The sequence below is a fragment of the Erithacus rubecula genome, assembly GCF_903797595.1.
Source record: "Erithacus rubecula genome assembly, chromosome: 29".
Lineage (NCBI taxonomy): Eukaryota > Metazoa > Chordata > Aves > Passeriformes > Muscicapidae > Erithacus > Erithacus rubecula.
This window is the reverse complement of record NC_136681.1, coordinates 1459838-1479903: the sequence shown is the minus strand read 5'-3', so window position 1 is coordinate 1479903 and position 20066 is coordinate 1459838. Positions and strand designations below refer to the sequence as shown.

Below are 20066 nucleotides of genomic sequence, written 5' to 3'. Positions count from 1 at the left end.
TCCTTTTTTTTTGTGGATATATCTTTTGGAATTAAAAGTTTTTAATCAGTAACCCAGGTGTGTTTCACAAGGGAGTGAAGGTGAAAAAAGCTCCCAAACCTGATTTATCAGAGGCCAAAAAAAAAAACAAAACCTTTTCTATCCTACCTCTCGCCCAGCCTTTAAAACAAACAAAAAAAACCATAAAAAAACTCAAAAAAATTGAAAAAAAAGAAAAACTTTTTTTTTTTTTTTTTTTTTTTAAAAAAGAAAAAATGAGCTGCTTGTGTGTGCTGTGTTTTGGTGTGGAGCTGGTGGGATTTTGGTGGGGAAATGAGTGAAATTGGGGGGGGGAAAAGGGGAAATTTGGGGGAGGAAAAAAAAAATTGGGGGGGAAGGGCAAAAATTGGGGGGGGGAAGGGTGAAATTTGAAGGGAGAAAGGCAAAAATTGGGGGAGAAAAGGCAAAAATTGTGTAGGGAAAGGGAGAAATTTGGGGAGGGGAAGGCGAAATTTGGGGGAAGAAAGGCAAAAATTGGGGGGAGAAGGCAAAAATTGGGGGGATAAAGGCGAAATTTGGGGGGATAAAGGCAAAATTTGGGGGAGAAAAGCGAAATTTGGGGGGATAAAGGCGAAATTTGAGGGGATAAAGGCGGAATTTGGGGGAGATAAAGGCGAAATTTGGGGGAGAAAAGCGAAATTTGGGGGGATAAAGGCGAAATTTGGGGGAGAAAAGCGAAATTGGGGAATTCTCGCCGCTGAGGCTGATGGGAGTTGTAGTTCAAGCGTCCTACGCGCCGCGACGCCTCCTTGGACTACAACTCCCAGCAGCCCTCGCGTTGCACCACGTGCTGCCAGCGGACCAATAGGAGCGCGCCGGTGGCGGAAGGGGAGTTCCCCCTCACGGAGCTCCCGGTGGCGGTAACGGGACGCAGGTACCGGGGCGGGCCCGGCGGCGGAGGTGACGTCACAGGCCGCGAGAGATGCTGGGAAACCCCGGGAGACGCCGGTGAGGGGGGGGTGAGACCGCTGGGTCTGGCCGTGAGGGGAGAAACCCCCCGGGGCTGGTCTTGAGGGGAGGGACCGCCGGGACTGGCCGTGAGGGGAACCGGGACCTGGTGGTGAGGGAGAGAGAGACCCCCGGGGCTGGTGGTGAGGGAGAGACCCCCGGGGCTGCTCCTGAGGGGACTCCGGGTCTGGCCGTGAGGGGAACATGGGGCTCGGTGGGAATGTCCCCAGAGGGACAGGAGGGGGACACCAGGTGGGAATCTGGCTCTGCTCGCAGGGAACAAGTGACAGGGGAAGAGGGAACGGGCTCAGGCTGTGCTGCGGGGGTTGGGTTGGATTTTGGGGAGATTCCTGTGTGGAGAAGCTTGTCCTGCGCAGGCAGTGGCAGAGTCTCCATCCCCGGGGCTTTATCAGTGCCTGTGGTGGGTCTGGCCGTGCTGCACCCGCTGATCCTGAAGCTTCTTCCCCCCGAAATATCCCCATGAGATGTGACGGGAACAGCGCTGCCACCTCTGCCCAGTGTCCCCCCTGCCCTGAGGGGACACAGTGCCAGCTCCGTGTGGCCTCTCACAAGCTCCTGGGCAGGGCTTGGTGGCACTGGGAGCTCACAGGGACCCCTCCCAGTGTCACACTGGGACAGGGGACGTGTGGCAGGGCTGAAGTCGCTGTCCTGGCACCCAGGAGGGAATTGCCCCATTCCTGCCCCGTCTCTGCCCACAGTTCCTCTTTTCTGGGATGCTGGCAGGGTGGCACAGGGACTGGCAGGGTGGCACAGGGACTGGCAGGGTGGCACAGAGACAGGCAGGGTGGCACAGGGACTGGCAGGGTGTCTGCTGGGGTGGCAGCAGAGACTGTCAGGATGGCACAGGGACAGTCAGGATGGCACAGGGATAAGGCAGGGTGACCATTGGAGTGGCACAGAAGTGTCAGGGTGGCACAGGGACAGTCAGGGTGGCACAGGGATAAGGCAGAGTGACATCAGGACCTGCAGGGATCAGGAGGGGTGGCCCTTGGAGTGGCACAGGGACTCTGAGGATGGCACAGGGATCTGAGGGTGGCACAGGGACTCTGAGTGTTGCCATTGGGGTGGCACATGGATCTGAGTGTTGCCATTGGAGTGGCACAGGGACTCTGAGGGTGGCACAGGGATCTGAGTGTTGCCATTGGGGTGGCACATGGATCTGAGGGTGGCACAGGGACTCTGAGTGTTGCCATTGGGGTGGCACAGGGATCTGAGGGTGGCACATGGATCTGAGTGTTGCCATTGGGGTGGCACAGGGATCTGAGGGTGGCCATTGGGGTGGCACAGGGACCTGAGGGTGGCCATTGGGGTGGCACAGGGACTCTGAGGGTGGCCATTGGGGTGGCACAGGGATCTGAGGGTGGCACAGGGATCTGAGGGTGGCCATTGGGGTGGCACAGGGATCTGAGGGTGGCACAGGGATCTGAGGGTGGCCATTGGGGTGGCACAGGGATCTGAGGGTGTCCCAGGGACTCTGAGGGTGGCCATTGGGGTGGCACAGGGATCTGAGGGTGTCCCAGGGACTCTGAGGGTGGCCATTGGGGTGGCACATGGATCTGAGGGTGGCCATTGGGGTGGCACAGGGATCTGAGGGTGTCCCAGGGACTCTGAGGGTGGCACAGGGACTCTGAGGGTGGCCATTGGGGTGGCACAGGGATCTGAGTGTTGCCATTGGGGTGGCACAGGGATCTGAGGGTGGCACAGGGACTCTGAGGGTGGCACAGGGATCTGAGGGTGGCCATTGGGGTGGCACAGGGATCTGAGGGTGTCCCAGGGACTCTGAGGGTGGCCATTGGGGTGGCACAGGGATCTGAGGGTGGCCATTGGGGTGGCACAGGGATCTGAGTGTTGCCATTGGGGTGGCACAGGGATCTGAGGGCTGCCATTGGGGTGGCACAGGGACCTGAGTGTTGCCATTGGGGTGGCACGGAGCAGCAGGAGTGCCCCAGTGACCATCGGGGTGCCCCCTGGGCTGCCCCCTGTCCCCGCCCTGTGGCAGCAGCTCCCCTCTCTCCCCAGCTCCATGGATCCGTGCCCGGGCCGCCCCAAAGCCCCACCCTTCCTGTCGGACCTGGGCAAGGCCACTCTGCGGGGCATCCGCAAGTGCCCGCGCTGCGGCACCTACAACGGCACGCGGGGGCTGAGCTGCAAGAACAAAACGTGCGGCGCCGTGTTCCGCGCGGGCTCCCGCCGCCCGCCGCCCGCCGACGCCGTGCGCCTGCTGACCGGCGCGCCCGGCCAGCTCTACTCGGTGCGCCAGCGCGAGCGGCGCTGCTTCGTGCAGCTGGGCGTGTCGCAGAGCGCCATCCAGACCCCCGAGGGCACGCTCATCACCCAGCTCAGCTCCGGCCGCTGCCACGCGCCCGCCTGCGCCAGGGCGGCGGCCGACAAGCAGTGCCAGCACCTCAAGCTGGCGCTGGGCTGCCAGGCCGAGGCCACGCCGCTGCCGCTCAAGAGCTCGGTGCTGGGCACGGTGCAGGCGCCCGCCGAGGCCAAGCAGAGCCTGTGGGAGCTGGCCACCGAGCCCACGGGGCCGCTGGTGCAGAGGGTCAGCAAGAGCGTGCTGGTGGTCAAGTGTAAGGCCAGCCAGAGGCACAGCCTGGGCTACCTGCACGCCAGCTTCGGGCAGCGGCGCTTCTCCTGCGCCTGCCGCGCCCCCGGGCACGGCCACGCCAAGGGGGAGGAGGAGGAGGAGGAGGAAGAGGAGGAGGAGGAAGAGTCGCCCCCCACGCGCTGCATCCATTTCCTGGCCTGCATCTGCGCCTTCGCCAGCGACGAGAGCCTGGCCCAGGAGTTCTCTCACTTCCTGGCCTCCGACGCCGGTGGTGGGAATGGGCTGGGGGCTCCGGGGGCTGGGGGCACCCGGAAGCAGCGGCCATTGCAGGGCTCCGGGGCACTGGGGGCTGGGTTTGTGTGCTGCCCCACCCTGCTGCGAGCACAGAGCTCGGTGGGGAGTGAGGCAGGGGCTCCTGCCTGCCAGGGAGCAGCTCCAGTGGGAGCACTGGGGGTCCTTTTCCAGGCTGAAAACTCTGAACCTCTTCCCAAAGCAGCCTCTGGGTTTCATTCCCCTAAACCCCTCCCACAGCAGGAACATCTGGGGTTCATTCCCCTAAACCCACAGCAGGGATATCTGGGGTTCATTCCCCTAAACCCACAGCAGGAATATCTGGGGTTCATTCCCCTAAACCCACAGCAGGGATATCTGGGGTTCATTCCCCTAAACCCCTCCCACAGCAGGAATATCTGGGGTTCATTCCCCTAAACTCACAGCAGGAACATCTGGGGTTCATTCCCCTAAACTCACAGCAGGAACATCTGGGGTTCATTCCCCTAATTACCTCCCACAGCAGGAACATCTGGGGTTCATTCCCCTAAACTCACAGCAGGAATATCTGGGGTTCATTCCCCTAAACCCACAGCAGGGATATCTGGGGTTCATTCCACTAAACTCAGAGCAGGAATATCTGGGGTTCATTCCCTCTGGCCCCTGTCCCACATCCTTTAAGGGGGTTCTGTACCCCAAAAGCTGCACCCCAATGACCCCACACAGTCCAAGGTGAAAACCCATTTGGAGCAGGACAAACCCTCCTCCCCTCCAAGGAGTGTTATGGGGATGTGGGGGTTCCCTGGGGACATTTGGGGTGTACCCTGTGGCTGGATGTCCTTAGGGACAGGCCTTGTGTCCCCAGGTCTGAAGGGGACAGTGATCCCACAGCTGCTGCACAGCCCCACAGCCACGGCACGGCCTCGGGGGACAGCTGCTTCCAGGGCCAAGAGGAGGAGAAAGGACCTGGCAGGTGAGTGTCCTGGGGGGCTGGGGGCTGGGATCCCCCCAGGGCAGCTCCATGGGGTCAGAGCCAGCTGTGGAACCTCTGGAGCAGCTCCATGGGGTCAGAGCCAGCTGTGGAACCTCTGGAGCAGCTCCATGGGGGCACATCCAGCTGTGGAACCTCTGGAGCAGCTCCATGGGGGCACATCCAGCTGTGGCACCTCCGGAGCAGTTCCAGCTGTTGGGGTTGGGGGTGAGTGGGAGCTGAAATCCCCCCCAGGGCAGCTCCGTGGGGGTACATCCAGCTGTGGAACCTCCGTGGCAGCTCCATGGGGTCAGATCCAGCTGTGGAATCTCCAGAGCAGCTCCAGATGTTGAGCTTTGGGGTGGGTGGGAACTGGAATCCCCCAAGAGCAGTTCCATGGGCTCAGATCCAGCTGTGGCACCTCTGGAGCAGTTCCATGGGCTCAGATCCAGCTGTGGCACCTCTGGAGCAGCTCCATGGGCTCAGATCCAGCTGTGGCACCTCCGGAGCAGCTCCATGGGCTCAGATCCAGCTGTGGCACCTCCGGAGCAGCTCCATGGGCTCAGATCCAGCTGTGGCACCTCCGGAGCAGCTCCATGGGCTCAGATCCAGCTGTGGCACCTCTGGAGCAGCTCCAGGTGTTCCGAGCTGCCCTGGCCAGCCCCTGGGGGTCGCTGTGGGGGTTCAGGGCTGAGGGCCCGGGGCGGGGCGGTGCCAGGGTGCCCCCGGGGGCTGTGGGTGACAGTCCCTCCCTCTGTCCCTCCCCCAGGCCCGCAGGGGCCCGGGCCCCTCCTGGCTCCGGAGCCGGCTCAGCCCAGCCCCAGGAGGAGCGGCCTGAGGAAGGGCCCGGTCGCCTCCTCCTCCTCCTCGCTGAAGAGACACGGTGAGCCCCATTCCCCTGTCCCTCCCCTGTCCCTGCAGGCTGTCCCCAGGTGTCCCTGTCCTTGCAGTGTCACAGAGCTCTGGCGGTGCTGTTTGGGACAGGGTGACATTCCCTGTCCCTCCCCTGTCCCTGCAGGCTGTCCCCAGGTGTCCCTGTCCTTGCAGTGTCACAGAGCTCTGGGGTGTTATTTGGAGCAGGGTGACATTCCCATGTCCCTCCCCTGTCCCTGCAGGCTGTCCCCAGGTGCTAGATGAGTCCCAGGTGTCCCTGTCCTTGCAGTGTCACAGAGCTCTGGGGGTGCTGTCTGGCACAGGTGACATTCCCATGTCCCTCCCCTGTCCCTGCAGGCTGTCCCCAGGTGTCCTTGCAGGTGCTGGGCAGTGTCACAGAGCTCTGGGGCTGCAGTTTGGCACATGTGACATTCCCTGTCCCTGCATGCTGTCCCCAGGTGTCCCTGTCCTTGCAGTGTCACAGAGCTCTGGGGTGCTGTTTGGCACAGGTGACATTCCCTGTCCCTGCATGCTGTCCCCAGGTGTCCCTGTCCTTGCAGTGTCACAGAGCTCTGGGGGTGCTGTTTGGCACAGGTGACATTCCCATGTCCCTCCCCTGTCCCTGCAGGCTGTCCCCAGGTGCTGGATGAGTCCCAGGTCTCCCTGTCCTTGCAGTGTCACTGAGCTCTAGGGGGTGATGTCTGGGACAGGGTGACATTCCCTGTCCCTCCCCTGTCCCTGCAGGCTGTCCCCAGGTGTCCCTGTCCTTGCAGTGTCACAGAGCTCTGGGGTGCTGTCTGGCACAGGTGACATTCCCTGTCCCTCCCCTGTCCCTGCAGGCTGTCCCCACGTGTCCCTGTCCTTGCAGTGTCACAGAGCTCTGGGGGTGCTGTTTGGCACAGGTGACATTCCCTGTCCCTCCCCTGTCCCTGCAGGCTGTCCCCAGGTGTCCCTGTCCTTGCAGTGTCACAGAGCTCTGGCGGTGCTGTCTGGCACAGGTGACATTCCCATGTCCCTCCCCTGTCCCTGCAGGCTGTCCCCAGGTGTCCCTGTCCTTGCAGTGTCACAGAGCTCTGGGGTGTTATTTGGAGCAGGGTGACATTCCCATGTCCCTCCCCTGTCCCTGCAGGCTGTCCCCAGGTGCTAGATGAGTCCCAGGTGTCCCTGTCCTTGCAGTGTCACAGAGCTCTGGGGGTGCTGTCTGGCACAGGTGACATTCCCATGTCCCTCCCCTGTCCCTGCAGGCTGTCCCCAGGTGTCCTTGCAGGTGCTGGGCAGTGTCACAGAGCTCTGGCAGTGCTGTTTGGCACAGGTGACATTCCCTGTCCCTCCCCTGTCCCTGCAGGCTGTCCCCAGGTGTCCTTGCAGGTGCTGGGCAGTGTCACAGAGCTCTGGGGTGCTGTTTGGCACAGGTGACATTCCCATGTCCCTCCCCTGTCCCTGCAGGCTGTCCCCAGGTGCTGGATGAGTCCCAGGTGTCCCTGTCCTTGCAGTGTCACCGAGCTCTAGGGGGTGCTGTCTGGCACAGGTGACATTCCCTGTCCCTCCCCTGTCCCTGCAGGCTGTCCCCACGTGTCCCTGTCCTTGCAGTGTCACAGAGCTCTGGGGGTGCTGTTTGGCACAGGTGACATTCCCTGTCCCTGCAGGCTGTCCCCAGGTGTCCCTGTCCTTGCAGTATCACAGAGCTCTGGGGTGCTGTCTGGCACAGGTGACATTCCCATGTCCCTCCCCTGTCCCTGCAGGCTGTCCCCAGGTGTCCCTGTCCTTGCAGTGTCACAGAGCTCTGGGGTGCTGTCTGGCACAGGTGACATTCCCATGTCCCTCCCCTGTCCCTGCAGGCTGTCCCCAGGTGCTGGATGAGTCCCAGGTGTCCCTGTCCTTGCAGTGTCACCGAGCTCTAGGGGGTGCAGTTTGGCACAGGTGACATTCCCTGTCCCTCCCCTGTCCCTGCAGGCTGTCCCCAGGTGCTGGATGAGTCCCAGGTGTCCCTGTCCTTCCAGGAGTGGCTGGCCAGTGTCACCGAGCGCATCCACCAGACCATGCATTACCAGTTTGAGGGTGAGTGTCCAGCTGCAGCACCTGCACTTTGCCCTGGGAGCCTTTACTGGGTTTGCACCTGTCCCTCTGCCCTGCTCAGGTGAGACCCCTGCAGCTGGGGGGGTCCAGAGGAGGCCACAGAGCTGCTCCAAGAGCTGGAGAAACTCTGGAGCCAGGCTGGGAATGTTCACCTGGATCCAGAGAGAGATTCCAGCACATTCCAGAGCCTGAAGGGATCCAGGAGAGCTGGGGAGGGATTTGGGATGAGGGATGGAGGGACAGGACACAGGGAATGGGGAGATTGAAATGGGATTTGGGATGGGATTCCCAGAGCAGCTGTGGCTGCCCCTGGATCCCTGGCAGTGCCCCAGGCCAGGTTGGGACAATCTGGGACAGTGGGAGGTGGCACTGGGTGGGATTTGGGGCCATCCCAACCCAAACCATGCCAACATTCCATAATTCTCAGGCCCTTCTGCTCTTTGGGGACATTTTGGGAACACTTCTGATGCCATTTTGGAAGACCTTCAGTGTCATTTTGGAAATGCTGTCCCTTTTTGGGAGCAATTTGGTGCCATTTGGGAACACCTTTGGTGCCATTTTGGGAACACTTTTGGTGCCATTTTTGGAAGACTTCTGGTGCCTTTTTGGGAACACTTGGTGCCATTTGGTGGTGCCACAGTGTCCCTTTTTTGGGGACCATTTTGGGAACATTTCTGATGCCATTTGGGAAGGCTTGGAGCAATTTTGGTAACACTGTGTGCATTTTGGAACACTTTTGGTGCCTTTTTGGGAACACTGTGTCCCTTTTTGGGAAGACTTTTGGTACCATTTTTGGTAACACTGTGTCCATTTTTGGGAACACTTTGGGTTCCATTTTTTGGAACACTTTTGGTGCCATTTTGGGAACACTGTGTCCCATTTTGGGAACACTTTGGGTTCCATTTTGGTAACACTGTGTCCATTTTTGGGAATATTTTTGGAGCCATTTTGGGAACATTTTTGGTGCCATTTTGGTAACACTGTGTCCATTTTTTGGAACACTTTTGGAGCCATTTTGGGAACATTTTGGGAACACTGTGTCCCATTTTGGGAACACTTCTGGAGCTATTTTGGGAACACTTTTGGATCCATTTTGGGAACACTTCTGGAGCCATTTTGGGAACACTTCTGGAGCCATTTTGGGAACACTTTTGGTGCCATTTTGGGAACGCCTTTGGATCCATTTTGGGAACACTTCTGGAGCCATTTTGGGAACACTTTTGGTGCCATTTTGGGAACACCTTTGGATCCATTTTGGGAACACTTTTGGTGCCATTTTGGGAACACCTTTGGATCCATTTTGGGAACACTTTTGGTGCCATTTTGGGACCACCTTTGGATCCATTTTGGGAACACTGTGTCTATTTTGGGAACACTTCTGGAGCCATTTTGGGAACACTTTTGGTGCCATTTTGGGAACACTGTGTCCCATTTTGGGAACACTTCTGGAGCCATTTTGGGATCACCCCCTCCTCACCCTCCCTTCCTCTCACCCCCAATATCACCATCCCCGTCCGCTGATCAGCTCCTCCAAATCCCAACCCTTTCCCTGGCAATGCAGCCACTGCTGATCCCACAATCCACAGGGACACTTTGGGGTGAGAATTTGGGACCCCCAGCCCCTTTCCTGACCCCCCTGTGCCCCCCAGGCCACCCAGAGCCGCTGGTTTTCCACATCCCCCAGTCCTTCTTCGAGGCGCTGCAGCAGCGCATCTCCAGCGGCAGCGGCAAGAAGAGACTGCCCAACTCCACCACGGGTGAGGAGAGGGGAAAGGGGGGAACATCAGGGGAAACATCAGGGAAAACATCAGGGAAAACATCAGGGGAAACGGGGGGAACATCAGGGGAAACATCAGGGAAAACATCAGGGGAAACATCAGGGAAACATCAGGGAAATGGGGGGAAACATCAGGGGAAACATCAGGGGAAACAGGGGGAAACATCAGGGAAAACATCAGGTAAATGGGGGGAAACATCAAGGGAAACATCAGGGGAAACATCAGGGAAAATAGGGGGGAACATCAGGGGAAACATCAGGGAAAACATCAGGGGAACATCAGGGAAACATCAGGGGAAACATCAGGGAAAACATCAGGGAAATGGGGGGGAAACATCAGGGGAAACATCAGGGAAAACATCAGGGAAATGGGGGGAACATCAGGGAAATGGGGGGAAACATCAGGGAAATGGGGGGAAACATCAGGGAAATGGGGGGAAACATCAGGGAAACATCAGGGAAATGGGAACATTGGGAAACATCAGGGGAAACATCAGGGAAATAGGGGGAACATCAGGGGAAACATCAGGGAAACATCAGGGGAAACATCAGGGAAAACATCAGGGAAATGGGGGGGAACATCAGGGGAAACATCAGGGGAAACATCAGGGAAATAGGGGAAACATCAGGGGAAACATCAGGGAAAATAGGGGGAAACATCAGGGGAAACATCAGGGAAAACATCAGGGAAATGGGGGGAACATCAGGGAAACATCAGGGGAAACATCAGGGGAAACATCAGGGGAAACATCAGGGGAAACATCAGGGGAAACATCAGGGGAAACATCAGGGAAATAGGGGGAAACATCAGGGAAACATCAGGGAAAAACATCAGGGAAAATAGGGGGAACATCAGGGAAATGGGGGGAAACATCAGGGGAAACATCAGGGAAATGGGGGGAACATCAGGGGAAACATCAGGGGAAACATCAGGGAAAACATCAGGGGAAACATCAGGGAAAACATCAGGGAAAACATCAGGGGAAACATCAGGGGAAACATCAGGGGAAACATCAGGGAAATGGGGGGAACATCAGGGGAAACATCAGGGAAATGGGGGGAACATCAGGGGAAACATCAGGGAAAACATCAGGGAAATGGGGGGAAACATCAGGGAAAACATCAGGGGAAACATCAGGGAAAACATCAGGGGAAACATCGGGGAAACATCAGGGAAAATAGGGGGAAACATCAGGGGAAACATCAGGGAAATGGGGGGAAACATCAGGGGAAACATCAGGGGAAACATCAGGGAAATGGGGGGGAAACATCAGGGAAAACATCAGGGGAAACATCAGGGAAAACATCAGGGAAAACATCAGGGGAAACATCAGGGGAAACATCAGGGGAAACATCAGGGAAATGGGGGGGGAACATCAGGGGAAACATCAGGGAAATGGGGGGAACATCAGGGGAAACATCAGGGAAAACATCAGGGAAATGGGGGGAAACATCAGGGAAAACATCAGGGGAAACATCAGGGGAAACATCAGGGGAAACATCAGGGAAACATCAGGGAAACATCAGGGGAACATCAGGGAAATGGGGGGAACATCAGGGGAAACATCAGGGGAAACATCAGGGAAAACATCAGGGAAAACATCAGGGAAATGGGGGGAACATCAGGGGAAACATCAGGGGAAACATCAGGGGAAACATCTGGGGAAACATCTGGGAAATGGGGGGAACATCAGGGGAAACATCAGGGAAATAGGGGGGAACATCAGGGGAAACATCAGGGAAATGGGGGGAAACATCAGGGAAAACATCAGGGAAAACATCAGGGAAAGGGGGGGAACATCAGGGGACAACATCAGGGAAAACATCAGGGGAAACATCAGGGAAATGGGGGGAACATCAGGGGAAACATCAGGGAAATGGGGGGAAACATCAGGGGAAACATCAGGGAAACATCAGGGAAAATAGGGGGAACATCAGGGAAACATCAGGGAAATGGGGGGAAACATCAGGGGAAACATCAGGGAAATGGGGGGAAACATCAGGGGAAACATCAGGGGAAACATCAGGGAAATGGGGGGAAACATCAGGGGAAACATCAGGGGAAACATCAGGGGAAACATCAGGGAAACATCAGGGAAATGGGGGGGAACATCAGGGGAAACATCAGGGAAATGGGGGAACATCAGGGAAATGGGGGGAAACATCAGGGGAAACATCAGGGAAATGGGGGAACATCAGGGAAATAGGGGGAACATCAGGGAAAACATCAGGGAAAACATCAGGGGAAACATCAGGGGAAACATCAGGGGAAACATCAGGGAAAACATCAGGGAAATGGGGGGAAAGATCAGGGAAAAAACTCAGGGAAAACAGGGGAAACATCAGGGAAACAGGGGGAACATCAGGGAAAATCCCAGGAAAACCCCCCAGGGAGCTGGGTTGGGGGTTTGTTGGGGGCATGGAGCAGATTCTGCACTGCCCAGAGGGTTCCTGGATTTTTCTTGGCTGCTCTGCCCAGTGAGAAATGATGAGGGGAAAAAATAAAGAGGGGAGGAAATAGAGGGGGGAAAAAGGGGTGGAAAAATAAAGAGGGGGAAAGAGACAAAAAAAGGGAGGGAAAAGAGGTAATAATGGGGGAAGATATAAAAAGGAGGGAGAAGAAGGAAAAAAGGGAAAAGGAGAGGAAAAATAAAGAGGGGGAAGGCAAAAAAGGGAGGGAAAAGAGGCAAAAGGGGGAAAATGAGAGGAAAAGTAAGAGGCGGAAAGAGGTAAAAATGGGGGGAAAGAGGCAAAAAAGGGAGGGAAAAGAGGCAAAAATGGGAGGGAAAAGAAAGAAAAAAAGGGGAAAGGAGAGGGCTTTTAAAAAACCAAAGAAAAATGAAGAGGGCTGATAGAACAAAGAGGGGAAAGGAGCCGAGGGGCCGCAGCCCCCGAGCCGCCCCCGACCCCTCCCGCAGCCTTCGTGCGCAGGGACGCGCTGCCCCTGGGCACCTTCTCCAAGTACACCTGGCACATCACCAACGTCCTGCAGGTGAAGCAGATCTTCGACACGCCCCAGGTAAGGCGGGGACAGCCCCCGGAGCCGCGGCAGCCCCGCGGGGCCGCGCTGAGCGCTGCCCGCCCCGCAGGTGCCGCTGGAGATCACCCGCAGCTTCGTGCAGAACCGCGACGGCTCCTACGAGCCCTTCCGCAGCCCCCGCGTGCAGCTGGAGAGCCTGGCCGAGAAACAGCCCCCGCTGCGGCCCCTGGAGCTGCAGACCTTCCTCAAAGTCGGTGAGGCACGGGGGAGCCCCAGGGACCCCCAAACGGCCCTGGGAGGGGGGTGAGGGACCCCAAAACTGCCCTGGGAGGGGAGTGAGGGACCCCCAAACTGCCCTGGGAGGGGAGTGAGGGACCCCCAAACTGCCCTGGGAGGGGGGTGAGGGACCCCCCCAAACTGCCCTGGGAGGGGGGTGAGGGACCCCCAAACGGCCCTGGGAGGGGAGTGAGGGACCCCCAAACGGCCCTGGGAGGGGCTGGGGGGGAGCTAAAAACAGCCCTGGGAGGGGCACAGTGTGACCCCAAACCAGCCCCAGGGTGGGGGGTTCAGGAGGGAAGCAGGGAGTGCCAGGGTGGGGGTCCCACAGGGTGGGGGGTTCAGGAGGGAAGCAGGGTCCCCAGGCGGGGGTCCCACAGGGTGGGGGGTTCAGGAGGGAAGCAGGGTCCCCAGGTGGGGGTCCCTAGGGTGGGATTCAGGAGGGAAGCAGGGTCCCCAGGCGGGGGTCCCTAGGGTGGGGTTCAGGAGGGAAGCAGGGGTCCCCAGGCAGGGGTCCCCAGGCGGGGGTCCCACAGGGTGGGGGGTTCAGGAGGGAAGCAGGGTCCCCAGGCGGGGGTCCCCAGGGTGGGGGTCCCACAGGGTGGGGGGTTCAGGAGGGAAGCAGGGTCCCCAGGCGGGGGTCCCCAGGGTGGGGGGTTCAGGAGGGAAGCAGGGTCCCCAGGCGGGGGTCCCCAGGGTGGGGGGTTCAGGAGGGAAGCAGGGTCCCCAGGCGGGGGTCCCCAGGCGGGGGTCCCGCAGCCACGCCCCCGTGCCCCCCCAGGACACACGTCCCCCACGCAGAAGGAGCCCACACCCTTCACCATCGAGTGGATCCCCGACATCCTGCCCCGCTCCCGCCTGGGCGAGCTGCGCCTCAAGTTCCAGTACGGCCACCACGGGGGGCCCCGGCAGCCCCCCGCCCCCGCCGAGCCCCCCCCGCTGCCGCTGCCCCCCCTGGGCGCCATCGCCTTCCCCTGACACCCCCAAAAAGGGACGGGGGGCTCGGGGCGGGGGGGGGCACCCGGGAGAACCCCCAGAATAAAAACCGGCACCCCAACAGTGTGTGAGTGTGTGTGGGGAGAGCCAGAATGGGGGGGACCTGGGAGACCCCCAAAAGGGGGACAGCACCTGGGAGACCCCAAAATGGGGGGGAAAGAGGGGAGGAAACCTGGGGGACACCCAGATTGGGAGGGGGGAAATCTGGGAGACCCCCAGAATGGGGAGGAAGAGGGTGGCACTGGGGAGACCCCAAAATGAGGGGGGTAGAAGGTGGGGGGGCATCCTGGAGACCCCCAAAATGGAGGGGAGCACTAGGGAGAACCCCTCCAAAATGGGGGTACATATGGGGGGAAAAGGGGAGGGCACCCCCAGACCTTCACAGACCCCCCGTGGGTCTGGGGGATGCCCAGCACAGTCCTCAGTCCCTGCCTGTCCCCAGTGCTCCCAGTATCCCCCCCAAGTCCCCCCAGTCTCCCCAGTCCCCCCAGTATATCCAGTATCCCCCCAGTATCCCCAGTCCCCCCAGTATCTGCAGTATCCTCCCAGTAACCCCAGTATCTCCCGTATCCCCCCAGTATTCCCAGTATCTCCCATATCCCCCCAGTATCCCCAGTCTCTCCCCAGTATCTCCCCAGTCTCCCCAGTATCCCCAGTATCTCCCGTATCCCCCCAGTCTCCCCAGTCTCCCCAGTCTCCCCAGTATCTCCAGTATCCAGTAGCTCCCCAGTCTCCCAGTCTCCCCAGTCTCCCAGTCTCTCCCCAGTTATCCCCAGTCTCTCCCCAGTATCCCCAGTCTCTCCCCAGTATCTCCCCAGTCTCCCCAGTCCCCAGTCTCCCCTCTCTCCGTATCCCCAGTATCTCCCCAGTCTCCCCAGTCTCCCCAGTATCCCCAGTCTCCCCAGTATCCCCAGTCTCCCCAGTATCTCCCCAGTCTCCCCAGTATCTCCCCAGTCTCCCCAGTCTCCCCAGTCTCTCCAGTATCTCTCCAGTCTCCCCAGTCTCTCCCCAGTCTCTCCCCAGTCTCCCCAGTCTCCCCAGTCTCCCCAGTCTCCCCAGTCTCCCCAGTCTCTCCCCAGTATCCCCAGTCTCTCCCCAGTATCCCCAGTCTCTCCCCAGTCTCCCCAGTCTCCCCAGTCTCCCCAGTCTCTCCAGTCTCCCCAGTCTCCCCAGTATCTCCCCAGTCTCCCCAGTATCTCCCCAGTCTCCCCAGTCTCCCCAGTCTCCCCAGTCTCTCCAGTATCTCTCCAGTCTCCCCAGTCTCTCCCCAGTCTCTCCCCAGTATCTCCCCAGTCTCTCCAGTCTCCCCAGTCTCCCCAGTATCTCCCCAGTCTCCCCAGTATCTCCCCAGTCTCCCCAGTATCTCCCCAGTCTCCCCAGTCTCCCCAGTATCCCCAGTCTCCCCAGTATCCCCAGTCTCTCCCCAGTATCTCCCCAGTCTCTCCAGTCTCCCCAGTCTCTCCCCAGTATCCCCAGTCTCTCCCCAGTATCCCCAGTCTCCCCAGTATCCCCAGTCTCTCCCCAGTCTCTCCCCAGTATCTCCCCAGTCTCTCCAGTCTCCCCAGTCTCCCCAGTCTCCCCAGTCTCTCCCCAGTATCCCCAGTCTCTCCCCAGTATCCCCAGTCTCTCCCCAGTATCCCCAGTCTCTCCCCAGTATCTCCCCAGTCTCCCCAGTCTCTCCAGTATCCCCAGTATCTCCCCAGTCTCCCCAGTCTCCCCAGTCTCCCCAGTCTCTCCAGTCTCCCCAGTCTCCCCAGTCTCCCCAGTCTCCCCAGTCTCCCCAGTATCTCCCCAGTCTCCCCAGTCTCCCCAGTCTCTCCAGTATCTCTCCAGTCTCCCCAGTCTCTCCCCAGTATCTCCCCAGTCTCCCCAGTCTCTCCAGTATCCCCAGTATCTCCCCAGTCTCCCCAGTCTCTCCCCAGTATCCCCAGTCTCTCCCCAGTATCTCCCCAGTATCTCCCCAGTCTCTCCCCAGTCTCCCCAGTCTCCCCAGTCTCCCCAGTCTCCCCAGTCTCCCCAGTATCCCCAGTATCCCCAGTATCCCCAGTCTCCCCAGTCTCCCCAGTCTCCCCAGTCTCTCCCCAGTCTCTCCCCAGTCTCTCCCCAGTCTCCCCAGTCTCCCCAGTCTCCCCAGTCTCCCCAGTCTCCCCAGTATCCCCAGTATCCCCAGTCTCCCCAGTCTCCCCAGTATCTTCCCAGTATCCCCAGTATTCCCAGTATCTCCCGTCCCGCGCTGCCCTCCCGCCGCCAGGGGGCGCTGCCGCCCCGCTCCCAGCCAAGATGGCGGCGGCCGCGCGCGCGCTGCGGGTGAGGGGAGAGCGGGAACGGGGAAACACCGAAAATGGGGAAAAACACCGAAAATGGGGGAAAACGGGGATAGGAACAAGCACCGGGATAGGGACAGGCACCGGGATAGGGGGGGACGATGGGGACGGGGGAGATACGGGGACAGAAGGGATTGCAGGCCCGGCAGCGGCACGGGCCCGTGAGGGGAGAATGGGGACACGGGGAATGAGGGGACACCGGGAATGGGGACACTGAGAGTGAGGGGACACGGGGAATGAGGGGACACCGGGAATGGGGACACTGAGAGTGAGGGGACACCGGGAGTGAGGGGACACCGGGAATGGGGACACTGAGAGTGGGGACACCGGGAATGGGGGTGACAAGGGTCACCGGGCTCGGGGCACACTGGGGAGGGGGCACACAGGGCATGGGGGGCACTGGATCAGAGGCCCAAGGGCTGTGGTGACACTGTGACACGGTCACCAGCTCTGGGGACACCGGGCCCGCTCCATGGGGCTCTGGGGACACACTGGCTGTCGCTGGGGACAGGGGACAGGGGCTGTCCCCCTGCCATGCTGTCCCCAGCCCTGTCCCCCTGCCAGGCTGTCCCCAGCCCTGTCCTCTGCAGGTCCTTCCCCCAGCCCTGCATGTCCCCAGTGCCACCCGGCAGCTCCACACCACCCCTGCCTGCCTCAAGGTGAGTCTGGGGGTGTCCCCTGTCCCCTGACCCCGCTGTCCCCATGTCTCCCTGACCCCGCGGGGTGTCCCCTGTCCCCTGACCCCGCTGTCCCCATGTCTCCCTGACCCCGCGGGGTGTCCCCATGTCCCCCCTGACCCCTCAGGGTGTCCCCATGTCCCCCCTGACCCCTCGGGGTGTCCCCATGTCCCCCTGACCCCGTGGGGTGTCCCCTGTCCCTGCTGTCCCCATGTCCCCCTGACCTCGCGGGGTGTCCCCTCTTCCCGTGTCCCCTCTTCCCGCTGTTCCCGTGTCCCCTGACCCCACGGGGTGTCCCCTGTCCCCTGACCCGCGGGGTGTCCCGTGTCCCCCCTGACCCCGCGGGGTGTCCCCTGTTCCCGTGTCCCCTGACCCCGCGGGGTGTCCCCATGTCCCCCTGACCCCGCGGGGTGTCCATGTCCCCCTGACCCCGCGGGGTGTCCCCTGTCCCCCCTGACCCTGCGGGGTGTCCCCTGTCCCCATGTCCCCTGACCCCGCGGGGTGTCCCCTGTCCCCCCTGACCCCGCGGGGTGTCCCCTGTCCCCGTGTCCCCTGACCCGGCGGGGTGTCCCCTGTCCCCCCTGACCCCGCGGGGTGTCCCCGTGTCCCCCTGACCCCGCGGGGTGTCCCCTGTCCCCCCTGACCCCGCGGGGTGTCCCCTGTCCCCGTGTCCCCCTGACCCCGCGGGTGTCCCCTGTTCCCGTGTCCCCCTGACCCCGCGGGGTGTCCCCTGTTCCCGTGTCCCCTGACCCCGCGGGGTGTCCCCATGTCCCCCTGACCCCGCGGGGTGTCCCATGTCCCCCTGACCCCGCGGGGTGTCCCCTGTCCTCCCTGACCCTGCGGGGTGTCCCCTGTCCCCATGTCCCCTGACCCCGCGGGGTGTCCCCTGTCCCCCCTGACCCCGCGGGGTGTCCCCTGTCCCCCCTGACCCCGCGGGGTGTCCCCTGTCCCCTGACCCCGCGGGATGTCCCTGTCCCCCCTGACCCCGCGGGGTGTCCCCGTGTCCCCCTGACCCCGCGGGGTGTCCCCTGTCCCCCCTGACCCCGCGGGGTGTCCCCTGTTCCCGTGTCCCCACAGACGCGGGCGGCGCGGGTGCGCGCGGGCAAGGGGGACAAGATGGTGACGTACGAGCAGGCGCACGCCCCGCACTACATCGGGCACCGCAAGGGCTGGCTGTCCCTGCACACCGGTGGGTGACACGGGGGGACTGTGGGCACACGGTGTGGGGACAGGAGGGGACTGCGGATGGCCCGTGAGGACACACACATGGGCATTGTGGGGACAGGGCACTGTGGGGCGGGCGGACATCATGGGGGGACACAGGGACATGCTGGGGGTGGGACACGGGGACATGCGGGCATGGTGGCACAGTGACACGTTGGCACAGAACACACAGCTCCTGTGGTGCCAGGACCACACCTGGGCTGGGCACCCAGTGCCACAGCCAGTGCCACCAGTGCCACCACCCTGTCCCCTCAGGGAACCTGTGTGGCGAGGCTGGCACTGCACAGCAGGCAGTGACCTATGCCACCAGTGCCACCACCCTGTCCCCTCAGGGAACCTGTGTGGCGAGGCTGGCACTGCACAGCAGGCAGTGACCTATGCCACCAGTGCCACCACCCTGTCCCCTCAGGGAACCTGTGTGGCGAGGCTGGCAGTGCGCAGCAGATTGTCACCTGTGCCATGTCCCCTCAGGGAGCTTCTGTGGCAAGGCTGGCACTGCACAGCAGGCAGCCACCTGTGCCACCAAGGCCACCAGTGCCACCTCCATGTCCCCTCAGGTAACCTGTGTGGCCAGGCTGGCAGTGCCCAGTGTCACTGTGTCCCCTCAGGTAACCTGTGTGCCCAGCAGGCAGTGCCCAGTGTCACCGTGTCCCCTCAGGTAACCTGTGTGGCCAGGCTGGCAGTGCCCAGTGTCACTGTGTCCCCTCAGGTAACCTGTGTGCCCAGCAGGCAGTGCCCAGTGTCACCGTGTCCCCTCAGGTAACCTGTGTGGCCAGGCTGGCAGTGCCCAGTGTCACTGTGTCCCCTCAGGTAACCTGTGTGCCCAGCAGGCAGTGCCCAGTGTCACTGTGTCCCCTCAGGTAACCTGTGTGGCCAGGCTGGCAGTGCCCAGTGTCACTGTGTCCCCTCAGGTAACCTGTGTGGCCAGGCTGGCAGTGCCCAGCGTGCCCTGGAGGACGCTTTCCTGCGGCGGTTCCTGTACGGGACGTTCCCGGGGCTGCTGGCAGATGAGGTGGTGCTGAAGCGCCGCGGGAACCTGCTGGTGATCTGTGCCCTGCTGGGCCGGGCTCTGCCACCCCACAAGCTCTACTTCCTGCAGGGCTACACCGAGACCCTGCTGGGCCACTTCTACAAGTGCCCCGTGCGCCTGGAGCTGCAGACCGTGCCCGCCCGCGTGCCCTACAAGTACCTCTAGGCTGGGAATGAACCTATAAACCTCTCAGAGGGAGTGCCCTATAAACATCCTCATGGAACACTCTGAGATGTCCTCACTGTGCCCTGCAAGGGCTGGGAATGAACCTATAAACCTCTCAGAGGGAGTGCCCTATAAACATCCTCATGGAACACTCTGGGATGTCCTCACTGTGCCCTACAAGGGCTGGGAATGAACCTATAAACTTCTGAGAGAGAATGCCCTATAAACGTCCTCATGGAACACTCTGGGATGTCCCCACTGTGCCCTACAAGTACCTCTAGGCTGGGAATGAACCTATAAACCTCTCAGAGGGAGTGCCCTATAAACATCCTCATGGAACACTCTGGGATGTCCTCACTGTGCCCTACAAGGGCTGGGAATGAACCTATAAACTTCTGAGAGAGAATGCCCTATAAACGTCCTCATGGAACACTCTGGGATGTCCCCACTGTGCCCTACAAGTACCTCTAGGCTGGGAATAAACCTATAAACCTCTCAGAGGGAGTGCCCTATAAACATCCTCATGGAACACTCTGGGATGTCCTCACTGTGCCCTACAAGGGCTGGGAATGAACCCACAAACCTCTTATGGGAGTGCCCTATAAACATTGTCATGGAACACTCTGGGATGTCCCCACTGTGCCCTACAAGTACCTCTAGGGCTGGGAATAAATGTATAAACCTCTGAGAGAGACTGCACTGTAAACGAACCTAAAAGAATATTCTGGGATGTCCTCACTGTGCCCTGCAAGTGCCTGTAGGGCTGGGAATGAACCTATAAACTTCTTACTGGGAATGCCCAATAAGCAACCCTAAAGGAATATTCTGGGATATCCTCACTGTGCCCTACAAGTGCCTCTAGGGCT

At 60.5% G+C, this 20066-nt stretch overlaps 2 protein-coding genes across 3 annotated transcripts; both read left to right on the top strand.

Annotated features, from left to right (window-relative positions):
* The first annotated feature begins 874 nt into the window (after nucleotides 1-874).
* LOC306813538 (uncharacterized protein C2orf42 homolog) lies at nucleotides 875-13837 on the top strand. 2 transcript variants are annotated; one of them, XM_079329009.1, is made up of 9 exons: nucleotides 875-987; nucleotides 3028-3833; nucleotides 4698-4805; nucleotides 5572-5685; nucleotides 7629-7733; nucleotides 9401-9508; nucleotides 12447-12547; nucleotides 12618-12762; nucleotides 13566-13837. In XM_079329009.1, the coding sequence occupies exons 1-9, from the start codon at nucleotides 962-964 to the stop codon at nucleotides 13760-13762; spliced, it is 1710 nt and encodes a 569-aa protein (XP_079185135.1). In that variant the 5' UTR covers nucleotides 875-961; the 3' UTR covers nucleotides 13763-13837. The 2 variants fall into 2 exon arrangements, with proteins under 2 accessions (XP_079185135.1, XP_079185136.1); XM_079329010.1 differs by having other exon boundaries at nucleotides 12521-12547; nucleotides 13586-13828.
* A 2179-nt stretch (nucleotides 13838-16016) lies between these two features.
* MRPS24 (mitochondrial ribosomal protein S24) lies at nucleotides 16017-19726 on the top strand. The gene is made up of 5 exons (XM_079328933.1): nucleotides 16017-16087; nucleotides 16695-16763; nucleotides 17859-17970; nucleotides 18917-19201; nucleotides 19672-19726. The coding sequence occupies exons 1-4, from the start codon at nucleotides 16061-16063 to the stop codon at nucleotides 19198-19200; spliced, it is 492 nt and encodes a 163-aa protein (XP_079185059.1). The 5' UTR covers nucleotides 16017-16060; the 3' UTR covers nucleotide 19201; nucleotides 19672-19726.
* The last annotated feature ends 340 nt before the right edge of the window (nucleotides 19727-20066 follow it).

Excerpts from the sequence above, each read along its gene's own strand:
- MRPS24 (XM_079328933.1), top strand. The coding sequence starts at position 16,061 with ATGGCGGCGGCCGCGCGCGCGCTGCGG. Across the intron at positions 16,088-16,694 it reads CGGCCGCGCGCGCGCTGCGG|GTCCTTCCCCCAGCCCTGCA; the intron begins GTGAGGGGAGAG and ends TGTCCTCTGCAG. Across the intron at positions 17,971-18,916 it reads CTGGCTGTCCCTGCACACCG|GTAACCTGTGTGGCCAGGCT; the intron begins GTGGGTGACACG and ends GTGTCCCCTCAG.
- LOC306813538 (XM_079329009.1), top strand. The coding sequence starts at position 962 with ATGCTGGGAAACCCCGGGAGACGCCG. Across the intron at positions 988-3,027 it reads GGAAACCCCGGGAGACGCCG|CTCCATGGATCCGTGCCCGG; the intron begins GTGAGGGGGGGG and ends CTCTCTCCCCAG. Across the intron at positions 3,834-4,697 it reads CCTGGCCTCCGACGCCGGTG|GTCTGAAGGGGACAGTGATC; the intron begins GTGGGAATGGGC and ends TTGTGTCCCCAG.